Genomic DNA, 20363 nt, shown 5'->3' on the forward strand with positions numbered 1-20363 from the left:
CTATGCTCTACCTCTAATGCAAAATCTAAGTTCAACACCATTTAAGAAAGACTATGTGGGACCTCCATGGTGGTCCAGTGGTAGAGAATCTGCCTTCCAATGCAGGGGACGTGGGTTCCATCCTTGGTCAGGGAACTCAGATCCCACATGCCGCGGGGGCAAATAAGCCCGCGTGCCACAACTACTGAACTCGTGCACCTTAACAAGAGAGCCCACGTGCCGCAAACTACAGAGCCCATGCACTCTGGAGCCCACAAGCCACAACTATAGAGAGAAAACCCACACGCCACAACTAGAGAGAAGCCCGTGTGCCACAACAAAGAGCCTGTGCCGCAACGAAAAGATCCCACATGCTGCAAAGAGGAGCCCACATGCTGCAATTAAGACTCAACCCAGCCAAAAAAAAAAAAATATATATATATATATATAAAATAAAATAAAATGAAAGACTTTGTGCTAAAGTAGCACAATAAAACTCCCTATTTTGCTTATTTATGAAGGTGAGAGAATTAAATGCCAGTCATTTCTTAGAATAAGGCTAGAGAATGCCTCCTTACTGAACCAGGACAGGGAAACCTAGAAGGGATAAGAATCTGAAATTAATTTAACTCACTAGGGCTGGGTAGATGCTAGAGGAAAGATAGAGCTGCCAGGATTTGGAGTAAATCCAGCCCAGCAGGTCAGATGTGATAAAGAATGAGTAATTGTGTTCCCGTCAGGAACTGTCAGGGGTGGGAGTATCCCTCTAAGAGGAAGAAGTACATCCATGCGGAATCCAGGAGAGGTATTCTCAATCCCCTTTAGGTCATGTTTTCTTCTTCCAGCTCAAAATTCTCAGTTATGCTCCCTTTTTGCCAGTGTGCCTAATTTCCACCCCTGGGACCAGGATGAAGGCATTTCCCTAGATATGTGAAGAAGTTGAGTCTTGTCTTTTCTGGCATCCTCATTTTCTTTTTCTGAGTCCCTTGAATTCAGCTCAGCCTGAAACTCTTCATTATTTTCTACAGAAGATGTTCTTTGGTCTAGACTCACAGTGGTATTTTATTCAATTTTGCCCTTCTCTCTTTGTCCCAACCCTCACTCCATTCATATCTGGGAGTTAAATATAGAAGGAATATCAGAAGTTTTCTTTGTTTCTTCTTTTTTTTTTTTTTTAACCTCCTGACAATAAAGCATTCCATGGAGCAGCACACTGGTGTAAATACATCTAGAGCCATGTTTTCAAAACTGTGTTCTGTGGACTATCAGACCCCCATGAGATACCACTAGATAGGGTGATTTTTAATGAGCACATTTGGAAAACTTTTATTTCAGTCCAATTCATTAAATAGTATTCAAGTATTTACCAAGAGTCAGATAATGTATTTGGTACTGGGGTTGTATCAAAACCCCAAAACCAAAGCAGAAATGTGGATATATGCAAAACCATATGCAAAACCAAAGCAGAAATGTCTCACCTTTACTCCCTTTTTTTTTTTTTTTTTTGCGGTACGCGGGCCTCTCACTGCTGTGGCCTCTCCCGTTGCGGAGCACAGGCTCCGGACGCGCAGGCTTAGCGGCCATGGCTCACGGGCCCAGCCGTTCCGTGGCATATGGGATCTTCCCGCATCGGGGCACGAACTCGTGTCCCCTGCATCGGCAGGTGGACTCTCAACCATTGCGCCACCAGGGAAGCCCCTTTACTCCCCTTTAAAACCATTAAAGGCTCTAAGACTTCTAGAAGTGAGAATCCTATTTAACTTTCTTTAACCCATTTTTTTCCAAACCTATTTAAATATGGGAAACCTCCCTTTACCCCACTACCTGGGAACACTTCTTGAGAATGCCTCAATGCTGTATATGACTTACTCACTGTCTTCAAGATATTCCGCACTTTGGGGCAAGAAGATAGGTGTACACATAATATCTAAAGAAATAAAACTTATAGAGAACATATGGCAGCATGGAAAAAGTGTCAAATTAAATAAAAGCCTCCAAAGTTTACAGACAAGCCCAAATATGGTAATTAATTCTCCTCGTACATGCCTGCTTTCACAGCCCTCTTTCCTTCCTCCTCCCTTCTAGATGACCTCTGCTACTGTCTGGAGAGGGATAAGGGAATACTTACTTCTTGAGAGTTCACAAGAATTTAAAGCCAGTAGAAAGGAAGAAGTGAAAGCAAAAACAAATTCAAGACTTGACCACAATGGACGTGGGTGGTCCCTCTGGTCAGTAAACCAACCCTTGCTTTCACTTCATAAAACTCTTCACCTGCCTTTTATGCTTCTTGATATTCCACACATTATTCTTTTGGATTAATAGGAAGTCTGTTCTGTAAAAGGGAAAAAAATCACTCTCAAAAGAAAATATCATACTACAGAAAAAAAGGGCTTCTGAGTCACAGTGGCCAGAGCTAGGTTCTGCCTCTGCTTCTGGCTGCATGAATTGAGCAAGTTTTTCACCTGTAAAATGAAGATAAATCATTCTACTGACAAGAGCATTTAAAGGAAAAAATCAACATATCCTACGAAGTCAGCACTTACTAAATAGTAGCTCTTGTTCTTATCACTTTTAGTACTAAATGGTCATTCTAAAATAGTCACAGGAATATCAGAGCATATTAGGTCACCACAAAAGGTTGCTTTTCTGTAACAAATGACTGAGTTCAGCCACTCAAAGGGAATGACAATTTTCACTGGTGGAAGGAGAGTTTGGCACTTTAGTTCTATAAGAACTTTCCTCCAGGGGTGGGAGCCAGGCTAGGAAAAGAAGAGCAAATTTTCTGCACCGTCTCCCAGGAATTCAGTGCATTTAGCACCTTTGACAGTTTATATTAGGAGTTCAGTAGACTTGTAGGTTGGCCTGGGAAACTAACCAATAATTTCTTTTTAAATCAGATAGTATATCTTAAACACCAGAAAACTCTCTCTATGAAGATTTATGGGAACATAACCTGTCTATAAATTGGCATTTTTATAATAATCACATGTATCTACATTTGTATAATGGTAAAATGTAACTACAAGAACGCAGAAAAATAATCCTGAAAAGGAAAGATTTGGAGCTTATAGCAAAAATGATAAAGGGCATGTAGTCGACTGTGGAGTGAGCCAAAGTTACTGCCTTCAAGGGAGGTCTTTATAGGAAAAGGAAGATCCATGTGGAATAGGGGGTTCATGATGTCTTCTGCTAACTCAAGTCATCTTTGAACTCACATATATAGAAGTCATCAGCTTAGAGGGTTTTTTTTCTTTTTTAAAATATTTATTTATTCATTAGGCTGTGCCAGGTCTTAGTTGCAGCACATGGAATCTTCGTTGCCACGTGTGGGATCTTTAGTTGTGGCATGCGGGATCTAGTTCCCTGACCAGGGATCAAACCCAGTCCCATTGCATTGGGAGCGCAGAGTCTTAATCACTGGACCACCAGGGAAGTCCCCAGCTTAGAGTTTTGTTACTAAGGAAATGAATATCCCAACTCTGATCATTAACAATTCATACTGCTCTATATATTCTTCAAGGTGTATATCTTTCGGTCTTCAAGATTGCAGAAGACAAAGTCACAAAATTATTCATATTATCACTATGTTTTTATTGATAACATCTTTGGAAAAATCATGCCATAAATACACCCTTCTAAACACTGAATAATCAAAGTTAATGAAGGTGTAATGGATATGATAAATTGGATTTCACGCAGATTATAGGTTACTACTCTGAATAAATATCTGCTGTACTTGCCCTCTCCTTAAAGGAATGCAAAGTGCTAATTAGGTCATGATCAGGGATTACTTTTAGCTTTTTTCCTACTTTAATTTAGAATAGTTCACTTTGTATTCCCCCCAAGTTGTTACTTGAATAAAACAGTCGTCTTCTAATTTTATGCTTAAAATAGAATTCCCTTTTAATGAAATAGTTCTGCCCCAACTCCACAAAAATTAGAGAAGATTTTAAATCTCACGTTTTTCTTTGAAAGCTGTAGATTTCTGTCCCTTTTTATGAAAGTCGTAATATTTTCAGTTGTGGAAAACTTCTAAGATCCTCCAAGATTCCCAACCCTTGGGGTATACACTCCTTCACCCAATTATTCAAACACTAACCTAGGTGCTGCTGTGAGGGGATTTTGCAGATATAATGAAGGTCTCAAGTCAGTTGACTTTTAAATGAAGAGATTCTAATTTGTAGGCCTAGCCTAATCAGGTGACACCTTAAAATAGAACAAGGCTCTACCTGGAGAAAGAGATTCAGAATGTGAAAGAAATTTGATGGGAGGAGATTCCCCATTGCTGGCTTTGCAGATGGAGTGGGCTACATGGCAAAGAATGTGGGTGACATTTAGGAGCTGAGAGCCCTCTGACTGACAGCCAGCAAGGGAACAGGAACCCCAATTCAGCTTCAAGGAACTGAGCTCTGCCTCAAACCTAAGTGAGCCTGGAAGACGGTCACATACGTCAGATGAGATTGCAGCCTCAACCAACACCTTGATTTCACCCTCCTGAGATCCTGAGCAGAGAACTCAACCATGCCACATACAGAACTGTGAGTGAAGAAGTGACTGTTGTTTTAAGCTGCTAACTTTGTGGTAATTTGTTACACAGCAACAGAAAATTAATATACCAGTGTTTGTTTTATGGGTGCAGGTAAAGCAGGAAAAAAATGCTTGAGCATCTCTACCTACATACAGGCTAGATTCCAAAGGCTTTACTGAGTATATTTCCTTTCAAATCTGTAGTGATATTATGCAAATCATTAATAGGACCTCTCCAGAATGGGAGGTTGATGATGCATATTTGTTTTCATGCCTTGCTTGTTCATAGTCATGAAAGTTGATACTAAGTTGCAAGTTTATTCATATAGGATTAAGTAGTTACAGCTTTAACCCATGGCTCCTGCAGTGTTTGTAATTTGGTCTTGCGCACGTGTTACATTCCCGAAAAGTTTTCTCAAAAGGAGAAACACTCTGACAGCTGATCACCCCTGTTTGTTGGCCACCATTTCCCACAAGATGTTAACAGCTCCTTGTATTGCATTTTTGGACATGACCTCCATGGCACTTGAAGCAGTGTATCAGTGAGTGTTGAACCACTCTTCTGCCTAGTGTCTCACAGCCTGTAATAGTGTGAGTTTGTGTGCATCTTGGTGGTGGGGATGTGATCTTCCTGCATCTACTTTCTCCATTTGTCCAACTCAGAGGAACTATGTTATCATGGGAAGATAGACTTGAAAGCTTGTAAATCTGCTTGAGGTCTAGCCTTTCTCCTTTGGTCCATTGTTGGTTTTGAATGACTTGAAGACACACTGATAAGATTCTCTAAGAAAATAAATGGTCAAATAAATGAAGAATGAATAAGTGAAGAGATGAATATATAAATAATAAATCTAGTTAAGAATTAAAATACAATCAATGGGGAGGTACTCTGGCACTGAGAAAAAATAGCATACTACAAGTTAGAAGACATGAGTTTGAGATGACTACTACCTTCATTATACTGGAAGAGGCACTTAATCATCTCTAGGGCTCAACTTCCCCAACTGGAAAATGTGTTACATTGTACTAAATAGTCTTTAAATTATGCTTCACTTCTGAATCTAGGTTTTAAGCCAATTAAGAGGCTAAATAATGTCATATCCCATGAAGCTTCTATTTGTTGTTTTTCTTAACATCTTTATTAGAGTAGAATTGCTTTACAATGGTCTGTCAGTTTCTGCTTTATAACAAAGTGAATCAGTTATACATATACATATATCCCCATATCTCTTCCTTCTTGCATTTCCCTTCATTTCTTTTTCATTTATTTCTGATCTGATCTTGATGATTTCTTCCTTCTGCTAACTTTGGGGTTTTTTTTTGTTCTTCTCTCTCAAATTCCTTTAGGTGTAAGATTAGTTTGTTTATTTGAGATGCTTCTTGTTTCTTAAGATAGGCTTGTATAGCTATAAACTTCCCTCTAAGAACTGCTTTTGCTGCATACCATAGGTTTTGGGTCATTGTGTTTTCATTGTCACTTGTTTCTAGGTATTTTTTGATTTCCTCTTTGATTTCTTCAGTGATCTCTTGGTTATTAGGTAGTGTGTTGTTTAGCCTCCATGTGTTTGTATTTCTTACAGATTTTTTCTTGTAATTGATATCTACTCTCATAGCATTGTGGTCAGAAAGGGTAGTTGATACGATTTCAATTTTCTTAAACTTACCAAGGTTTGATTTGTGACCCAAGATGATCTATCCTGGAGAATGTTCCATGAGCACTTGAGAAGAATGTGTATTCTGTTGTTTTTGGATGGAATGACCTATAAATATCAATTAAGTCCATCTCGCTTAATGGATCTTTTAAAGCTTGTGTTTCCTTATTTATTTTCATTATGGATGATCTGTCCATTGGGGAAAGTGGGGTGTTAAAGTCCCCTGGTATGATTGTGTTACTGTTGATTTCCCCTTTCATGTCTGTTAGTATTTGCCTTATGTATTGAGGTGCTCCTATGTTGGGTGCATAAATATTTACAATTGTTATATCTTCTTCTTGGATTGATCCCTTGATCATGCTGTAGTGTCCTTCTTTGTGTCTTGTCATAGTCTTTGTTTTAAAGTCTATTTTGTCTGGTATGAGAATTGCTACTCCAGGTTTCTTTTGATTTCCATTTGCATGGAATATCTTTTTCCATCCCTCACTTTCAGTCTGTATGTGTCCCTAGGTCTGAAGTGGGTCTCTTGTAGACAGCATATATATGAATCATGTTTTTGTATCCATTCAGCCAGTCTATGTCTTTTGGTTGGAGCAATTAATCCATTTACATTTAAGGTAATTATTGATATGTATGTTCCTATTACCATTTTCTTAATTGTTTTGGGTTTATCATTGTAGGTCTTTTCCTTCTCTTGTGTTTCCTGTCTAGAGAAGTTCCTTCAGCATTTGTTGTAAAGCTGGTTTGGTGGTGCTGAATTCTCTTACCTTTTGCTTCTCTGTAAATGTTTTAATTTCTCCGTCAAATCTGAATGAGATCCTTGCTGGGTAATCTTGGTTATAGGTTTTTCCCCTTCATCACTTTAAATATGTTCTGCTACTCCCTTTGGGCTTGCAGAGTTTCTGCTGAAAGACCAGCTGTTAACCTTATGGGGATTCCTTTGTGTGTTATTTGTTGTTTTTACCTTGCTGCATTTACTATTTGGTCTTTGTATTTAATTTTTGATAGTTTGATTAATATGTGTCATGGCATGTTTTTCCTTGGATTTATCCTGTATGGGACTCTGTGTGGTTCCTGGACTTGATTAAGTATTTTCTTTCCCGTATTAGGTGAAGTTTTAAACTATAATCTCCTCAAATATTTTCTCAGTACCTTTCTTTTTCTCTTCTTCTTCTGGGTCCCCTGTAATTTGAATGTTGGCGTGTTTAATGTTGTCCCATAGGTCTTTGGGACTGTCCTAAATTCTTTTCATTATTTTTTCTTTATTATGCTCTGCAGTCATTATTTCCACTATTTTATCTTCCAGGTCATTTATCCGTTCTTCTGCTTCAGTTATTCTGCCACTGATCCCTTCTAGAGAATTTTTAATTTCATTTATTGTGTTGTTCATCACTGTTTGTTTGCTCTTTAGTTCTTCCAGGTTCTTGTTAAAAGTTTCTTGTATTTCCTCCATTCTATTTCCAAGATTTTGGATCATCTTTACTATCATTATTCTGAACCCTTTTTCAGGTAGACTGCCTATTTCCTCTTCATTTGTTAGGTCTGGTGGGTTTTTGCCTTGTTCCTTCATCTGCCATGTGTTTCTCTGTCTTCTCATTTTGCTTAACTTACTGTGTTTGGGGTCTCCTTGTCACAGGCTGCAGGTTCGTAGTTCCCATTGTTTTTGGTGTCTGTCCACAGTGGCTAAGGTTGTTTTAGTGGGTGTGTAGGCTTCCTGGTGGAGGGGACTGGTGCCTGTGTTCTAGTGGATGAGGCTGGATCTTGTCTTTCTGGTGGGCGGGTCCACGTCTGGTGGTGTGTTTTGGAGTGTCTTTTGAGTTATTATGATTTTGGGTAGCCTCTCTGCAAATGGGTGGGTTTGTGTTCCTGTCTTGCTAGTTGTTTGGCATAGGGTGTCCAGCACTGTAGCTTGCTGGTTGTTGAGTGGAGCTGGGTCTTGGCATTGAGATGGAGATCTCTGGGAGATTTTCACCGTTTGATATTACATGGAGCTGGGAGGTCTCTTGGGGACCAGTGTCCTGAACTTGGCTCTCCCACCTCAGTGGCACAGCACTGACTCCTGGCTGGAGCACCAAGAACCTGTCCTCCACAAGGCTCAGAATAAAAGGGGAAGAAAAAAGAAAGAAAGAAAGAAAGAAAGAAGAAGATAAAATAAACTTATTAAAATAAAAAATAATTAAGAAAAATAATTTTTAAGTAATTAAAAAAAAAAAAAGGACAGACAGAACCCTAGGATAAATGGTAAAAGCAAAGCTATACAGACAAAATCACACACAGAAGCATACACGTACACTCTGACAAGAAGAGAAAAAGGGGAAAAAATATATATATATCGTTGCTCCCAAAGTCCACCTCCTCAATTTGGGATAATTCGTTGTCTATTCAGGTATTCCACAAATGCCTGCAGGGTACGTCAAGTTGATTGTTGAGATTTAATCCGCTGCCCCTGAGGCTACTGGGAGAAATTTCCTTTTCTTTGTTCGCACAGCTCCTGGGGTTCAGCTTTGGATCTGGCCCTGCCTCTGCGTGTAGGTCGCCTGAGGGTGTCTGTTCTTCAGGACAGGATGGGGTTAAAGGAGCAGCTGGTTCTGGGGCTCTGGCTCACTCAGGCATGGGGGAGGGAGAGGCACGGAGTGCGGGGCGAGCCTGCGGTGGCAGATGCCGCTTAACATTGCACCAGCCTGAGGCGCCCCATGTGTTCTCCCGGGTAAGTTGTCCCTGGATCACGGGACCCTGGCATTGGCAGGCTGCACAGGCTCCCGGAAGGGGAGGTGTGGATAGTGACCTGTGCTTGCACACAGGCTTCTTGGTGGCTACAGCATTAGCCTTAGGATCTCATGCATATCTCCTTGGTCCGCGCTGATAGCCGCAGCTCGCCCCTGTCTCTGGAGCTCCTTTAAGCTGCGCTCTTATTCCCCTCTCCTCATGCACCAGGAAACAAAAGGGGCAAGAAAAAGTCCCTTGCCTCTTTGGCAGCTCTAGACTTTTTCCCAGATTCCCTCCCAGCTAGCTGTGGCGCACTAGCCCCCTTCAGGCTGTGTTCACACCGCCAACTCCAGTCCTCTCCCTGGGATCCAACCTCAGAAGCCCAAGCCTCAGCTCCAGCCCCGCCCGCCCCGGCGGGTGAGCTGACAAGCCTCTCAGGCTGGTGAGTGCTGGTCAGCACCAGTCCTCTGTGTGGGACTCTGTCCGCTTTGCCCTCCGCACCCCTGTTGCTGCACTCTCCTCTGCGACTTCGAAGCTTCCCCCTCCACCACCTGCAGTCTCCGTCCACGAAGGGGCTTCTAGTGTGTGGAAACCTTTCCTCCTTCACAGCTCCCTCCCACTGGTGCAGGTCCCGTCCCTATTCTTTGTCTCTGTTTTTTCTTTTTTCTTTTGCTCTACCCAGGTACTTGGGGAGTTTCTTGCCTTTTGGGAGGTCTGAGGCCTTCTGCCAGCGTTCAGTAGGTGCTCTGTAGGAGTTGTTCCACGTGTAGATGTATTTCTGATGTATTTGTGGGGAGGAATGTGGTCTCCGAGTCTTAAATCTTCCGCCATCTTGAAGCTCCTCCTGTTTGTTGTTTTTGTTCTGGAACCTTAGGTCTTGTCCATCCAAAACTGCCTTTCGACAGCCAGTTGTCTAGATTCTTTTAAATCAGTCAATGTGCATTCTCAGTATTTTCCATACACAACAAAATTCAGGTCTCTCAAGTTTCACTAGTGGTAAGTTGTTACACAGCAAGCAACAGAAGATTAATACACCAGTGTTTGTTTTATGGGTGCAGGTAAAGCAGGAAAAGAATGCTTGAGCATCTCTAACTACAAACAGGCTAGATTCCAAAGGGTTTACTAAGTATATTTCCTTTCAAATCTGAAGTGATATTATGCAAATCACTAATAGGACCTCTCCAGAATGGGAGGTTGAGGATGCATATTTGCTTTCATGCATTGCTTGTTCACATTCATAAAAGTTGATATTATGTTGAAAGTTTATTCATATAGGATTAAGTAGTTTATTGGCTAAATGTATTACTTATGCCAAAACTATTACCTTCTTAACTATTTAGGTCCAAACAGTTTATATCTTTCGTGCTGGCATTTATGTATAAAAGTATTTTATATTAAAAAAATTCCTGTAAATCAATCAATATTTATTAAAAGTCTACTTAGAGTAAATCAATGCACTAAAGATTGTGAAACATGAAAAATACCTCTGCCCCCAAAGAATTAGCTTTTCAATACACACACAAAAAGATAAATTCTAATGAAAGAGATAAATTAAGTTGACTACAATGGCAAGTTGCAGAGAAGGAGCACTAGAAAATGCATTAGATGACCTGGGTCCTTTTAAGTCTCCTGGCTCTAATAAATAAGGCATCTTCTCTCTCAGCCTCTGTTGTTTCATATGTAAGGTTGGTATAATACCTGCCTGATTCTCGTGGATTTATAAAATTCCTACTCTGTACCAGGCACCTTATTAGGTCTTAATGATTAAAAGATGAACATGACTAGTTTAACCCATTGAGTTCACTGTTACGTATAGGTTAATATACTTGAAAATAAACAGTTACTACAATGTGATTATCGCTATTGTTGAGCATAACTAGAGGAAGAGCAAAGAGTTACCTTTTTTCTCCTAAACTGTGGAAATTTCCTCTAATCCAGAGGTGATGCAATATAAAGTATATAGCATCACTTTTGAAGTATTTTTGCCAAATTAATTTAAATCTAATCAAATCTTTAGATCTAAATTTAAGCTTATAAGAAATGAGGGGGATAGAACAAGTTAAATGAGATCACAAGAAAGCATTCAGACAAGTCCAGAAGGTGGACATTCTAAAGAAAAACTGGCTTGATCTCTTCAACAAGTCAATGCCATTAAAAATTAAAAAGCAAGCTGGACTCTTTTATATTAAAAAAGACTTAAAAGACATAACAACCAAGGTACTATGAGGTCCTTGATTTGTACAATCCATCTGTAAATAGGGACAATAAAGGAAATCTGAAGATGGATTTTGTTTAGAAGATAAAAAAATTAGAGAAATACTGTTAATTTTTTAAGAGTGTTATGGTATTGTGGTTATATTGTATGTATCCTAATTGCTTATAATAATGATTTGGTAAAAACTCATGAAGTCCTATTTTACATTAAAATACAGCAGAAAATAATGAATGAAGCCATTATAGCAAAAATGTTAACTGACAAAATGATGTGATGAATATAGGGGTGTTCTACTATACCATTCTTTCTAAATTTCTGTGTCTGAAAAATTTCATAATAGTTAAAAATGAAAGATAAAGAATAAATGAGACAATATATTTGAAATCACTTTGTAAACTTTAAAAGGATAAAAGAGATTTTTTTTTTAAAGAAATTGTTGGAGAAAGAAGGAATGGTTTTTTTTCAAGCATATGTGCTACTTTGGACCACACTGCTAAGAGAAGTCAGGAATGGCCACCACAGAGATCCACCCAATGCCTCTAGAAATAGAAACCAGGAGCAATAGCATGGATTCCCAGATACTGATCTTTTTAATACCTCCCTTCATGCCGAGATGACCTTGACCAAAATTGAAGACAAATGTCTTCTTGCTGGGAAAGGTGGGCTAAAGCAACGTGCACTTATCCAAGAAGAAGCAGAAAACCTGTAACCATTACAACATGAGAGTAACTGGTGAGTTTTCCTTTTTGCAGATCGGTAGGATTTGGCACCCAAAGCAGAGGTTTGAAACCATGGATGATTGCCCTTATTGTGTTATTACTGACAGTGGTAACTGTGGCCACTGGTCTTCTGGCTTACTTCTTAGTCTCTGGTAGGTAAAATTATGGATTTTGCTCAGTTTGATTTCAGTTTTCTGTAAAGCTTCATTTGAATAAATGTAAATTTCCATCCAAAAATAATGTACTTTCACTAGTAAATGTCCACATTTTGAATTTTTTAATTTATTCAGTCATTTCATCAACAAAAAACTACTGAATGTTTAGTATGTCCAAGTACTTTTCAGGGCACTCAAGAAACAGCATTAAGCAAAGCAGATAAATTTCCCACCTCCTTGGAGCTCACAGTCTAGTATTCTTTTCAGAATCTATACAAAAGACCAAAACAGTAATTGTCTAAAATTTACTAGTAATCACAATAAACTCTAATCATTCATGTATATGCAAGTGAAAAATTATGATGAATTAGTTATTAAAATTGGCTCTTTTACTCAGCATTTTCTGCCCACTAACATTTCTAGGGAAAAAGAAAAGCACGTGTCCAATGAAATAATGAATTTTAAAATTATTGGTAAAGTATAAATATGATACAGTATTATTACTTTTTTTTTTTTTTTTTTTTTTTTTTGCGGTACGCGGGTCTCTCACTGCTGTGGCCTCTCCCGTTGCGGAGCACAGGCTCCTGACGTGCAGGCTCAGAGGCCATGGCTTACGGGCCTAGCCGCTTCGCAGCATGTGGGATCTTCCCAGACCGGGGCACGAACCCGTGTCCCCTGCATCGGCAGGCAGACTCTCAACCACTGCACCACCAGGGAAGCCCCTATCACTTATTTTTAGAGAAAAAATTTTACTCTTTCCAAAACAATATCGAGAGATTATTTTTCTATTGCCTGATATATTTATAATCCCACAAAAATTCATTGCAGAATTCTCTTTTTATATTGCATCACTCTGCAGAGTGCAAACCATTTACATTTTTGACAAATGTCCACAATGTCAATCTCACACAGATGTATGTGATAAGACAACTAGTTCAGGGGACTTACTTGAATGGACTTATCTGTTGTCTCTTTCCTCAGACTTGATGGGGGAGTCAAGATTCTTTTAGGAGCTTTAAAGGGCTTAAGAACATAGTTCTGGGGCCCATATAACTACCCCATCTGTAGTTTACACCAATGGCAAAAGATTCTCAGGTCAGCTAATTTAATGTATAGAAGCCCCTTTTCTATGAGTAGAGGGTTCAATTACAAATGGACTATATAGATTAGTAATCGGGGGACCAAAAAAGCACTACAGAGTCCAGAGTTGTCCCTAGGAGACAGACCATCCTGAGGTCCTCTTTCTTTCCTAGATCCACAGCTTCGCAAGGAGAGATATGCTTCTGTGGTTGCTCCATTTTCTATCTTTAACTCTTTGTAGATTTCTTGCCCCACAAGGGCCATACTCCTAAGATTACCTCACTCCTCCACTGCTCTGTTTTTTATAACCTTTCCTGAGAGACGAGCAGAAATCTGATTGATTCATCCCTTTTACACACTGTTCTCACCTCCCACCTCAGGCAGTTTTTTCCCTGCCTTTCTTTTCACACCTTTCTTAGTGTGCCTGGCTCTTCCATTAAAAACCAAAATTTACAAGAACACTTATTTACCTCTACTTCCAGTAGAGTACAAGGTGGTATACATTTCACCGCAGCAAGAAGCAATACAGTAATTAAATATTCCAGCTCTAGAGCCACACTTGTCTGGGTTTAAACTTGGAGAGGCCACTAACTAGCTGTATAGCACAGAGCAAGTTACTTAATGCCTCCTGCCTCACTTTCTTCATCTGTAAAATGAAGGTGATGCCAGTCTTAGAGAGCTTAGTGAGAGTCAAATGAATTAATACATATAAAGTGCCCAGAACAGAGCTTGGCACATAGTAGGCACTGAATAAATACCAGCTACTATTAACATATAACATTAGTCATTATTTTTATTATATTTATTATTAAACTAAAGTCTCAGAGATATATTCAAGACTTCATATTAGCCCCATTATAGTTGGGCCTTAGATCCCAAAATCTACCCTCAAACCGCTTAATTTCCTACTTTTTCTTTTCATCACAGGCCAGAAAATGGAGTATTATCATGGCATCTTTAAAATTTCAGATCTACGAGTCAAAAGTAATTCTGGACAGAGCAGCCCATACCAGCTTAAGGACTTACAGGAGATGAGTGAAAACTTGGTAAGTCAGATAAAATTGTTTCTATCATAAAATATTGCAGGAGGAAGGGATTTTGTGAATCATTTTCCCCACTATTTCTTAAAACATGATTTTCAGACAATTTGTATCAGAATCATCTTGCAGATTCCCAGGTCCCACTCCAGATCTTCTGAATCAGTGTCTGATGGGGTGGGTGCGTAGCGAGAGGGGAGTAAGGGAATCTGCATTCTAGCAGATTGGTGATTCTGATAAACCACTTTTTAAACCACCTCATTTAAAAGTGAGAGAACGGAAGCCAAGGTATCCCAGCCCTTCGCTCCCCCATTCCACCACGATACTACCCAATTGAAAAGCTTAAACATACCAGAAGTGGTTATTTGTAAAACCACATGCTTTTTTTGTTAGACCACATTTTAAGACTTAAAATATTTTTTAAATACATGAAAAAAGGAAAGAGGATTATAAATCTTCATTTTATCTCAAAAACACACTAATTAAGATAAAATACCCAGACCTATTGTGCAATATTCAAATGAACTGCTAACGATTTTGTTAAAACTGAAATACAAGACTGTCCCCACCCCCACCTCCCCTAAAAAGTAAACTCAGTTGCATGACAGCTCTGCTCACGATGTGTGTGAACCCTCACTCAAAAACTAAGGTCAAGTTAACTGCCTTGACAAAGAAGCACAGAGCATAAAATTATCTTAAAAGGGTGGAAATGTCAGGTGTTGGTTTGTTTTAGTCAAAGAATCATTTTTTACTCAAAACATTTCCTTTCTTTCTCAAACCATTTTCATTTTTTCATGCCACTATTTGATCTTTGTCCACATGCATACCCAGTTGCAACATATTCACAGCCACATCACAAATGGAGTTTTTAATCTATATTTTCAATTCTCATTAAATTATGCAATTTTTTTTATTTTGCAGTCTCATCCCCCCAGATCAATAATTACATTTATAGATTGATATATATCCTCCATTCTTTTATATTCAGAGCACCTTAGAAAATAGCATTTGTGATCATTTCTTGAGGAATGCCAGAAAAAACTTGGATACATACCCTAGTACCTTTTATTCCTCTGACCCTGAGTGACTCCACATAACCTCCTCAATGTAAAAATATTAATAATTATTTATTAATTTAAAAATTAATCTTAGTTAAAAAGATATACAATTTCTTTGAATGTTGAAAAAATATTTATAATTTAACAGGAAAGTTTAAAATTTGTTTTCTTTATGTTTTACAGCCAATATTGTTGGCATTGTTTTAGGCTAACTAAGACATTGTTTCTACTGAAGTAAATGGACAGGAATGAAGTAGGTCTTTTTTAAAAAAGTGAAAGAAATTCACTTATAGAGGTATGTGTTTGAAGGTGAACTTTGAAGCTTCACTAAAGCACACGTTTTTAGGTGTGAAAGAACCTCAGGTACAAAGGCTGAGTTACGTGATGAAACATTATCATCATAAAGACCTACAAGGCCTTTCTCTAGTTGTCATTATTTATTTCTTCTTTTATTTTCATACCACACTCTCATTCTCCTCCCCCTGCAGACAACCATACTGTATTTCACATGTATTCTTTTATTAGTATTCATTCTTGCAAAAATGCATTTTCTTGTTTTGTGCAGAGCACATGGTTTTGATTTATTCTGTGTTATAAATCCCTTGTTTTAGTTAGTTTGGGCTGCTATAAAAATGTACCATAGTTTGAGTGGCTTATAAACAACAGAAATTTATTTCTCATAGTAATGGAGGCTGGAAGTCTGAAACCATGACACTAACATGGTCAGGTTCTGGCAAGAACCCTCTTTCTTGTTGCAGACTTCAGACTTCTTGGTGTATCCTTACATGGTGCAGAGCAGGGAGCTAAAGAGCTCTCTAGGGTCTCTTTTCTAAAGTACTAATCCCATTCATGACCTAGTCACCTCCCAAAGGCTGCACCTCTTCATATATGGCCTTCATTATGTTAAAGCAGGTTCCCTCAATGCCCACTTTCTGGAGGGTTTGTAACATAAATCAGCGTTGGATTTTGTCAAAAGCTTTTTCTGCATCTATTGAGATGATCATATGGTTTTTATTCTTCAGTTTGTTAATGTGGTGTATCACACTGACTGATTTGCAGATACTGAAAAATTCTTGCATCCCTGGGAAAAATCCCACTTGATCCTGGGGTATGACTCCTTCAATGTATTGTTGGATTCGGTTTGCTAGTATTTTGTTGAGGATCTTTGCATCTATATTCATCAGTGATATTGACCTGTAATTTTCTTTTTTTGTGGTATCTTTGTCTGGTTTTGGTATCAGGGTGATGCTGGCCTCACAGAATGACTTTGGGAGTGTTCCTTCCTCTGCAATCTTTTTGGAAGAGTTTCAGAAGGATAGGTGTTAACTCTTCTATAAATGTTTGATAGAATTTGCCTGTGAAGCCATCTAGTCCTGGACTTTTGTTTGCTGGAAGTTTTTTAATCAGTTTCAATCTCAGTACTGGTGATTGGTCTGTTCATATGTTCTATTTCTTCCTGGTTCAGTCTTGGGAGATTGTACCTTTCTAAGAATTTGTCCATTTTTTCTAGGTGTTTATTTTATCGGTATATAGTTGCTTGTAGTAGTCTCTTAAGATCTTTTGTATTTCTGTGGTGTCCATTGTATAATAACTTTCTCCTTTCCCAGTTCTAATTTTATTGATTTGAGCCCTCTCCCTCTTTTTCTTGATGAGTCTAGCTGAAGGTTTATCAATTTTGTTTATCTTTTCAAAGAACTAGTTTTTAGTTTCATTGATCTTTTCTGTTTTCTTCATCTCTATTTCATTTATTTCTGCTCTGACTTTTATGATTTCTAGATAGAACAGTTTGTTGGTAGTAAACATTGCACTTATCCATTCCATCTTTTATTAATTTGGACCATATTGCCCTTCATAAAACAAAAATCCATAATTTTTAGGTAATCATATTTATCAGTTTTCTCAGCCTTATGGTTGTGTTTTCAAAGATTTTTTTTAAAACTTATTTCCTCTTTTAAGTTATAAAATTATTTTACTGTATTTTCTTCTATTAAACTATTAAACTTCTACCTTCTACAGAAGGTTTTTAATGCATCTGAAGTCCACCTTTGAATGTGATATTAAGTAGGAACCCAGGTAGTGATCCGGTTTTCCCAATGTAACTAACTAAACAATCTGTCTCACCAATATATGGTATGATTATTCAGCTTATGACACTTCTTAGACCCTGAGTCTTACAGAAAAAAAACGATGATCCTCATCTCTTCAAACTGCTTCCCATCTCCTTGGAGAGATGATAGTAACACACATGAAACTGAACAGCATGACATGATATGGTTAAGGACTAAACTGTATGTTGAGGACTATAAGTGCAGAAGAACTTCAAAGAAAAGGAAGATCAACTAGGCTTCACGTGGTCAGGAAAGGCTGTGTATTATTTTAGCCCTGTTTAAGTGAGACAATGTCCCTTTCCCTCCAATCCCCACCAATTTACCTTCAGGAGAATTACAGGAAGTGTTCATGCCTCATCCTGAGCCACTCCTTTTTATTGTTGCTAAATCCCAATGAGTGAAACCAGATTCTTCTCTCTGACCTATGTGTGTGCTAATTAGACAGCCAAGAAATACAGGTTGTAGATCCTGTTCTTCCTCATAATTGGGGATTCACTGATTTGAATGGAAATGGAGATGCAAATATAAAATGAGTTCACGTTCAGATACTGCTAAAACCCATTTAAGTTCCTTGAGATAGCAGCACAGACATATCTCATCTTTCATACCATTCTTCAGAGAATACTCCAGTAACCAGACACCATGATATTCCTAAATAGGTAGGTCATTTTTATTATTATTATAAGTTTGAGTAGGATCACTGACTGAGCGAGCACTTCATTTGAAGAAATATATTTCAGAAATATTTTTAAAGTATAGGATCATTACAAATGTGAAAGTTAAAAACTTGTAACACTATAGCAATAACACTAGTTAACATATACTGAATGCCAAGCACTCAATTAGCTTAGCACATTAAGCACTGTATCTGTATTATTTTAGTTAATCCTCAAAAACAAACTTATGAGGTAAGTATAATTATTATCACAATTTTACAAATTGAAAAATCAAGGTACACAAAAGTTAATTTACCCAAGATCATTCAGCTAGTAAATGATATAGTTAGGGTTTTAGATTACATTTTCTTAATACATTTTTGTCATCCATAAGAATCATCTGTGTGATTTTACTTCCCATCTACCATCCCACAAAACACCAGAAATCAAGTAATTATACCTGGTACATTATTCTCTTTCAGTTACAGTTGACCCTTGAACAACATGGGTTTGAACTGTGCAGGTTCACTTACATGCAGTCTTTTCAATAAATACGTGCTATAAATAAATAAATAAATATGTGCTACAGTACTACATGATTGGTGGTTGGTTGAATTTACAGATGCAGAACCAGGGATACAGGGGGCCAACTATGAAGTTATATGCAGATTTCTGACCCAACCCCCCACATGGTTCAATGGCCATTGAATACTGTATAGTATTAGCATGTGCCAGTGACCACCATCTGAATTAACAATGGCATCAGTTAGGAATTTTCTTAGTGTTGTCTCCAAAAAAACTCACTTCTCCTGTGCCCAAAGCAGTCCTAAATTTTATCTTCTTTGTGCCCAGGAACACCAGAAACAGTGCCTGAAATGATCCTCAAACTATCCTTTGGACTATGTGTCTAGAGTTGTAGAGACAAAGAACTTGGAAACAGAAGTGATGTAAGGAGATAATGTAGTTTAGGAACACTCTCTAAAGGAACTTGAAGACACCAATGAGAGACTTGGCTCTCTGAAGCAGGAAGCTCTTCTCTTGAGAAAAGGCAACTGGGTCAAGGTAAACAACTTAGCAAAGGTATTAGACTACCTAAAGTTTGGAGTTGCATAATGTAAGAGAAGTAAGAGGCCCAATGCCTGGTGTAGGCCTATGGTCCTATGCTCAGAGAAGAAATGAATTTGAAAGCTTATTTGAAAGCTTAGAAAAGAAAGTAAGCAGCAATTATTTTAAAAAACAAACAAAAAAAAAACCTTTGTGTTCAGAGGTTAGAAAAATTGGGTGTAGAATGTGACTGAGTTCTTATTTGGGAGCTCAAACTCACATTCATTTCATAACTGAAGATTAGGTATGACTAAAAGAGGAAAATGTGTATCACAACCTCTGCCTTCAATGTGTTAAATTTGAATACTGAAAGAAAAAGCTAACTGTTGTATATTTCATGTCTAATCTTCAATATAACACTGCAAAGGAGGCATTGTTATTCACACTTTATAGATAGATAAGAGAACTAAGCCTCTGAAGATAAGGTCCACAGTTGGTAAATCAAGGAGGGGAGATTTGAAGCCATATAGGTTAACTCCAACAGGTGCCATCTCCACTAAATTATTCTATTTGTCAGGAAGGGACTAAGCTATAATAGGAAGTTCAATTCTACATCAATTTTTCTCCCATTTAATTTTTAAATCCATAAAGATTATAAATTTATATGCTCTGTCAGACCACTTTTACTTAGCCAACACATTGGGATTACATTACTAATTATATAAAGATGTCTTCATTCTTAGTTTCTTCATTTCCTTGTATCAATTTTTTCAGCTTTATTAAAATATAATTGACATATAACATTGTGTAATTTTAAGGTGTAAAATGTGATGATATGATACATTTATGTTGCAAAATGATTATCACTATAACACCTCCATCATGTCACATAATTACCATTTTTTGTGTGTGGTGAGAACACAAGATCTACTCTCTTAGCAACTTTCAAGTATATAACACGGTGTCATTAAGTATGATCATTACAATGTACATGGGATACCATAACTTATTAATTTGTAACCAGAAGTTTGTACTCTTTGATCAATATTTCTCCATTTTTCCCATCCCCTAGCCTTAGTAAGTACCATTCTACTATCTGTTTCTATGAATTCTGCTTTTTAGACTCCACATAAAACTGGAATAAAGTATTTATCTTTGTCTGACTTATTTCAGTTAGTGTAATGCCCTCAAAATCCATCCATGTTGGCAGAATTTCATTCTTTCTCCTGGCTGAGGAATATACAGCTGACCTTTGAACACTATGGGCTTGAATTGCAAGGGTCCACTTATATGCAGATTTTTTTTCATTAGTAAATACTGTAGGATTATATGATTTGACCCATGGTTGGTTGAATCCACAGATGCAGAACCATGAATACAGAGAACCATATGGGAACTGTGGATACAGAGGGATGTTATGCTATATG

The 20363-nt window shown here is 38.0% G+C and overlaps 1 protein-coding gene across 1 annotated transcript in view; it reads left to right on the plus strand.

Moving 5' to 3' along the window:
* The first annotated feature begins 11874 nt into the window (after positions 1-11874).
* The window catches only part of TMPRSS11A (transmembrane serine protease 11A), a 30169-nt gene continuing 21680 nt past the window's right edge, over positions 11875-20363 (plus strand). Inside the window, exons 1-2 of the mRNA XM_065877821.1 lie at positions 11875-11950; positions 13961-14079. Of these exons, the coding sequence (XP_065733893.1) occupies positions 11875-11950; positions 13961-14079 (195 nt within the window). The remainder of the gene's footprint in view (positions 11951-13960; positions 14080-20363) is intronic.

The sequence above is a fragment of the Phocoena phocoena genome, chromosome 5, assembly GCF_963924675.1.
Source record: "Phocoena phocoena chromosome 5, mPhoPho1.1, whole genome shotgun sequence".
Lineage (NCBI taxonomy): Eukaryota > Metazoa > Chordata > Mammalia > Artiodactyla > Phocoenidae > Phocoena > Phocoena phocoena.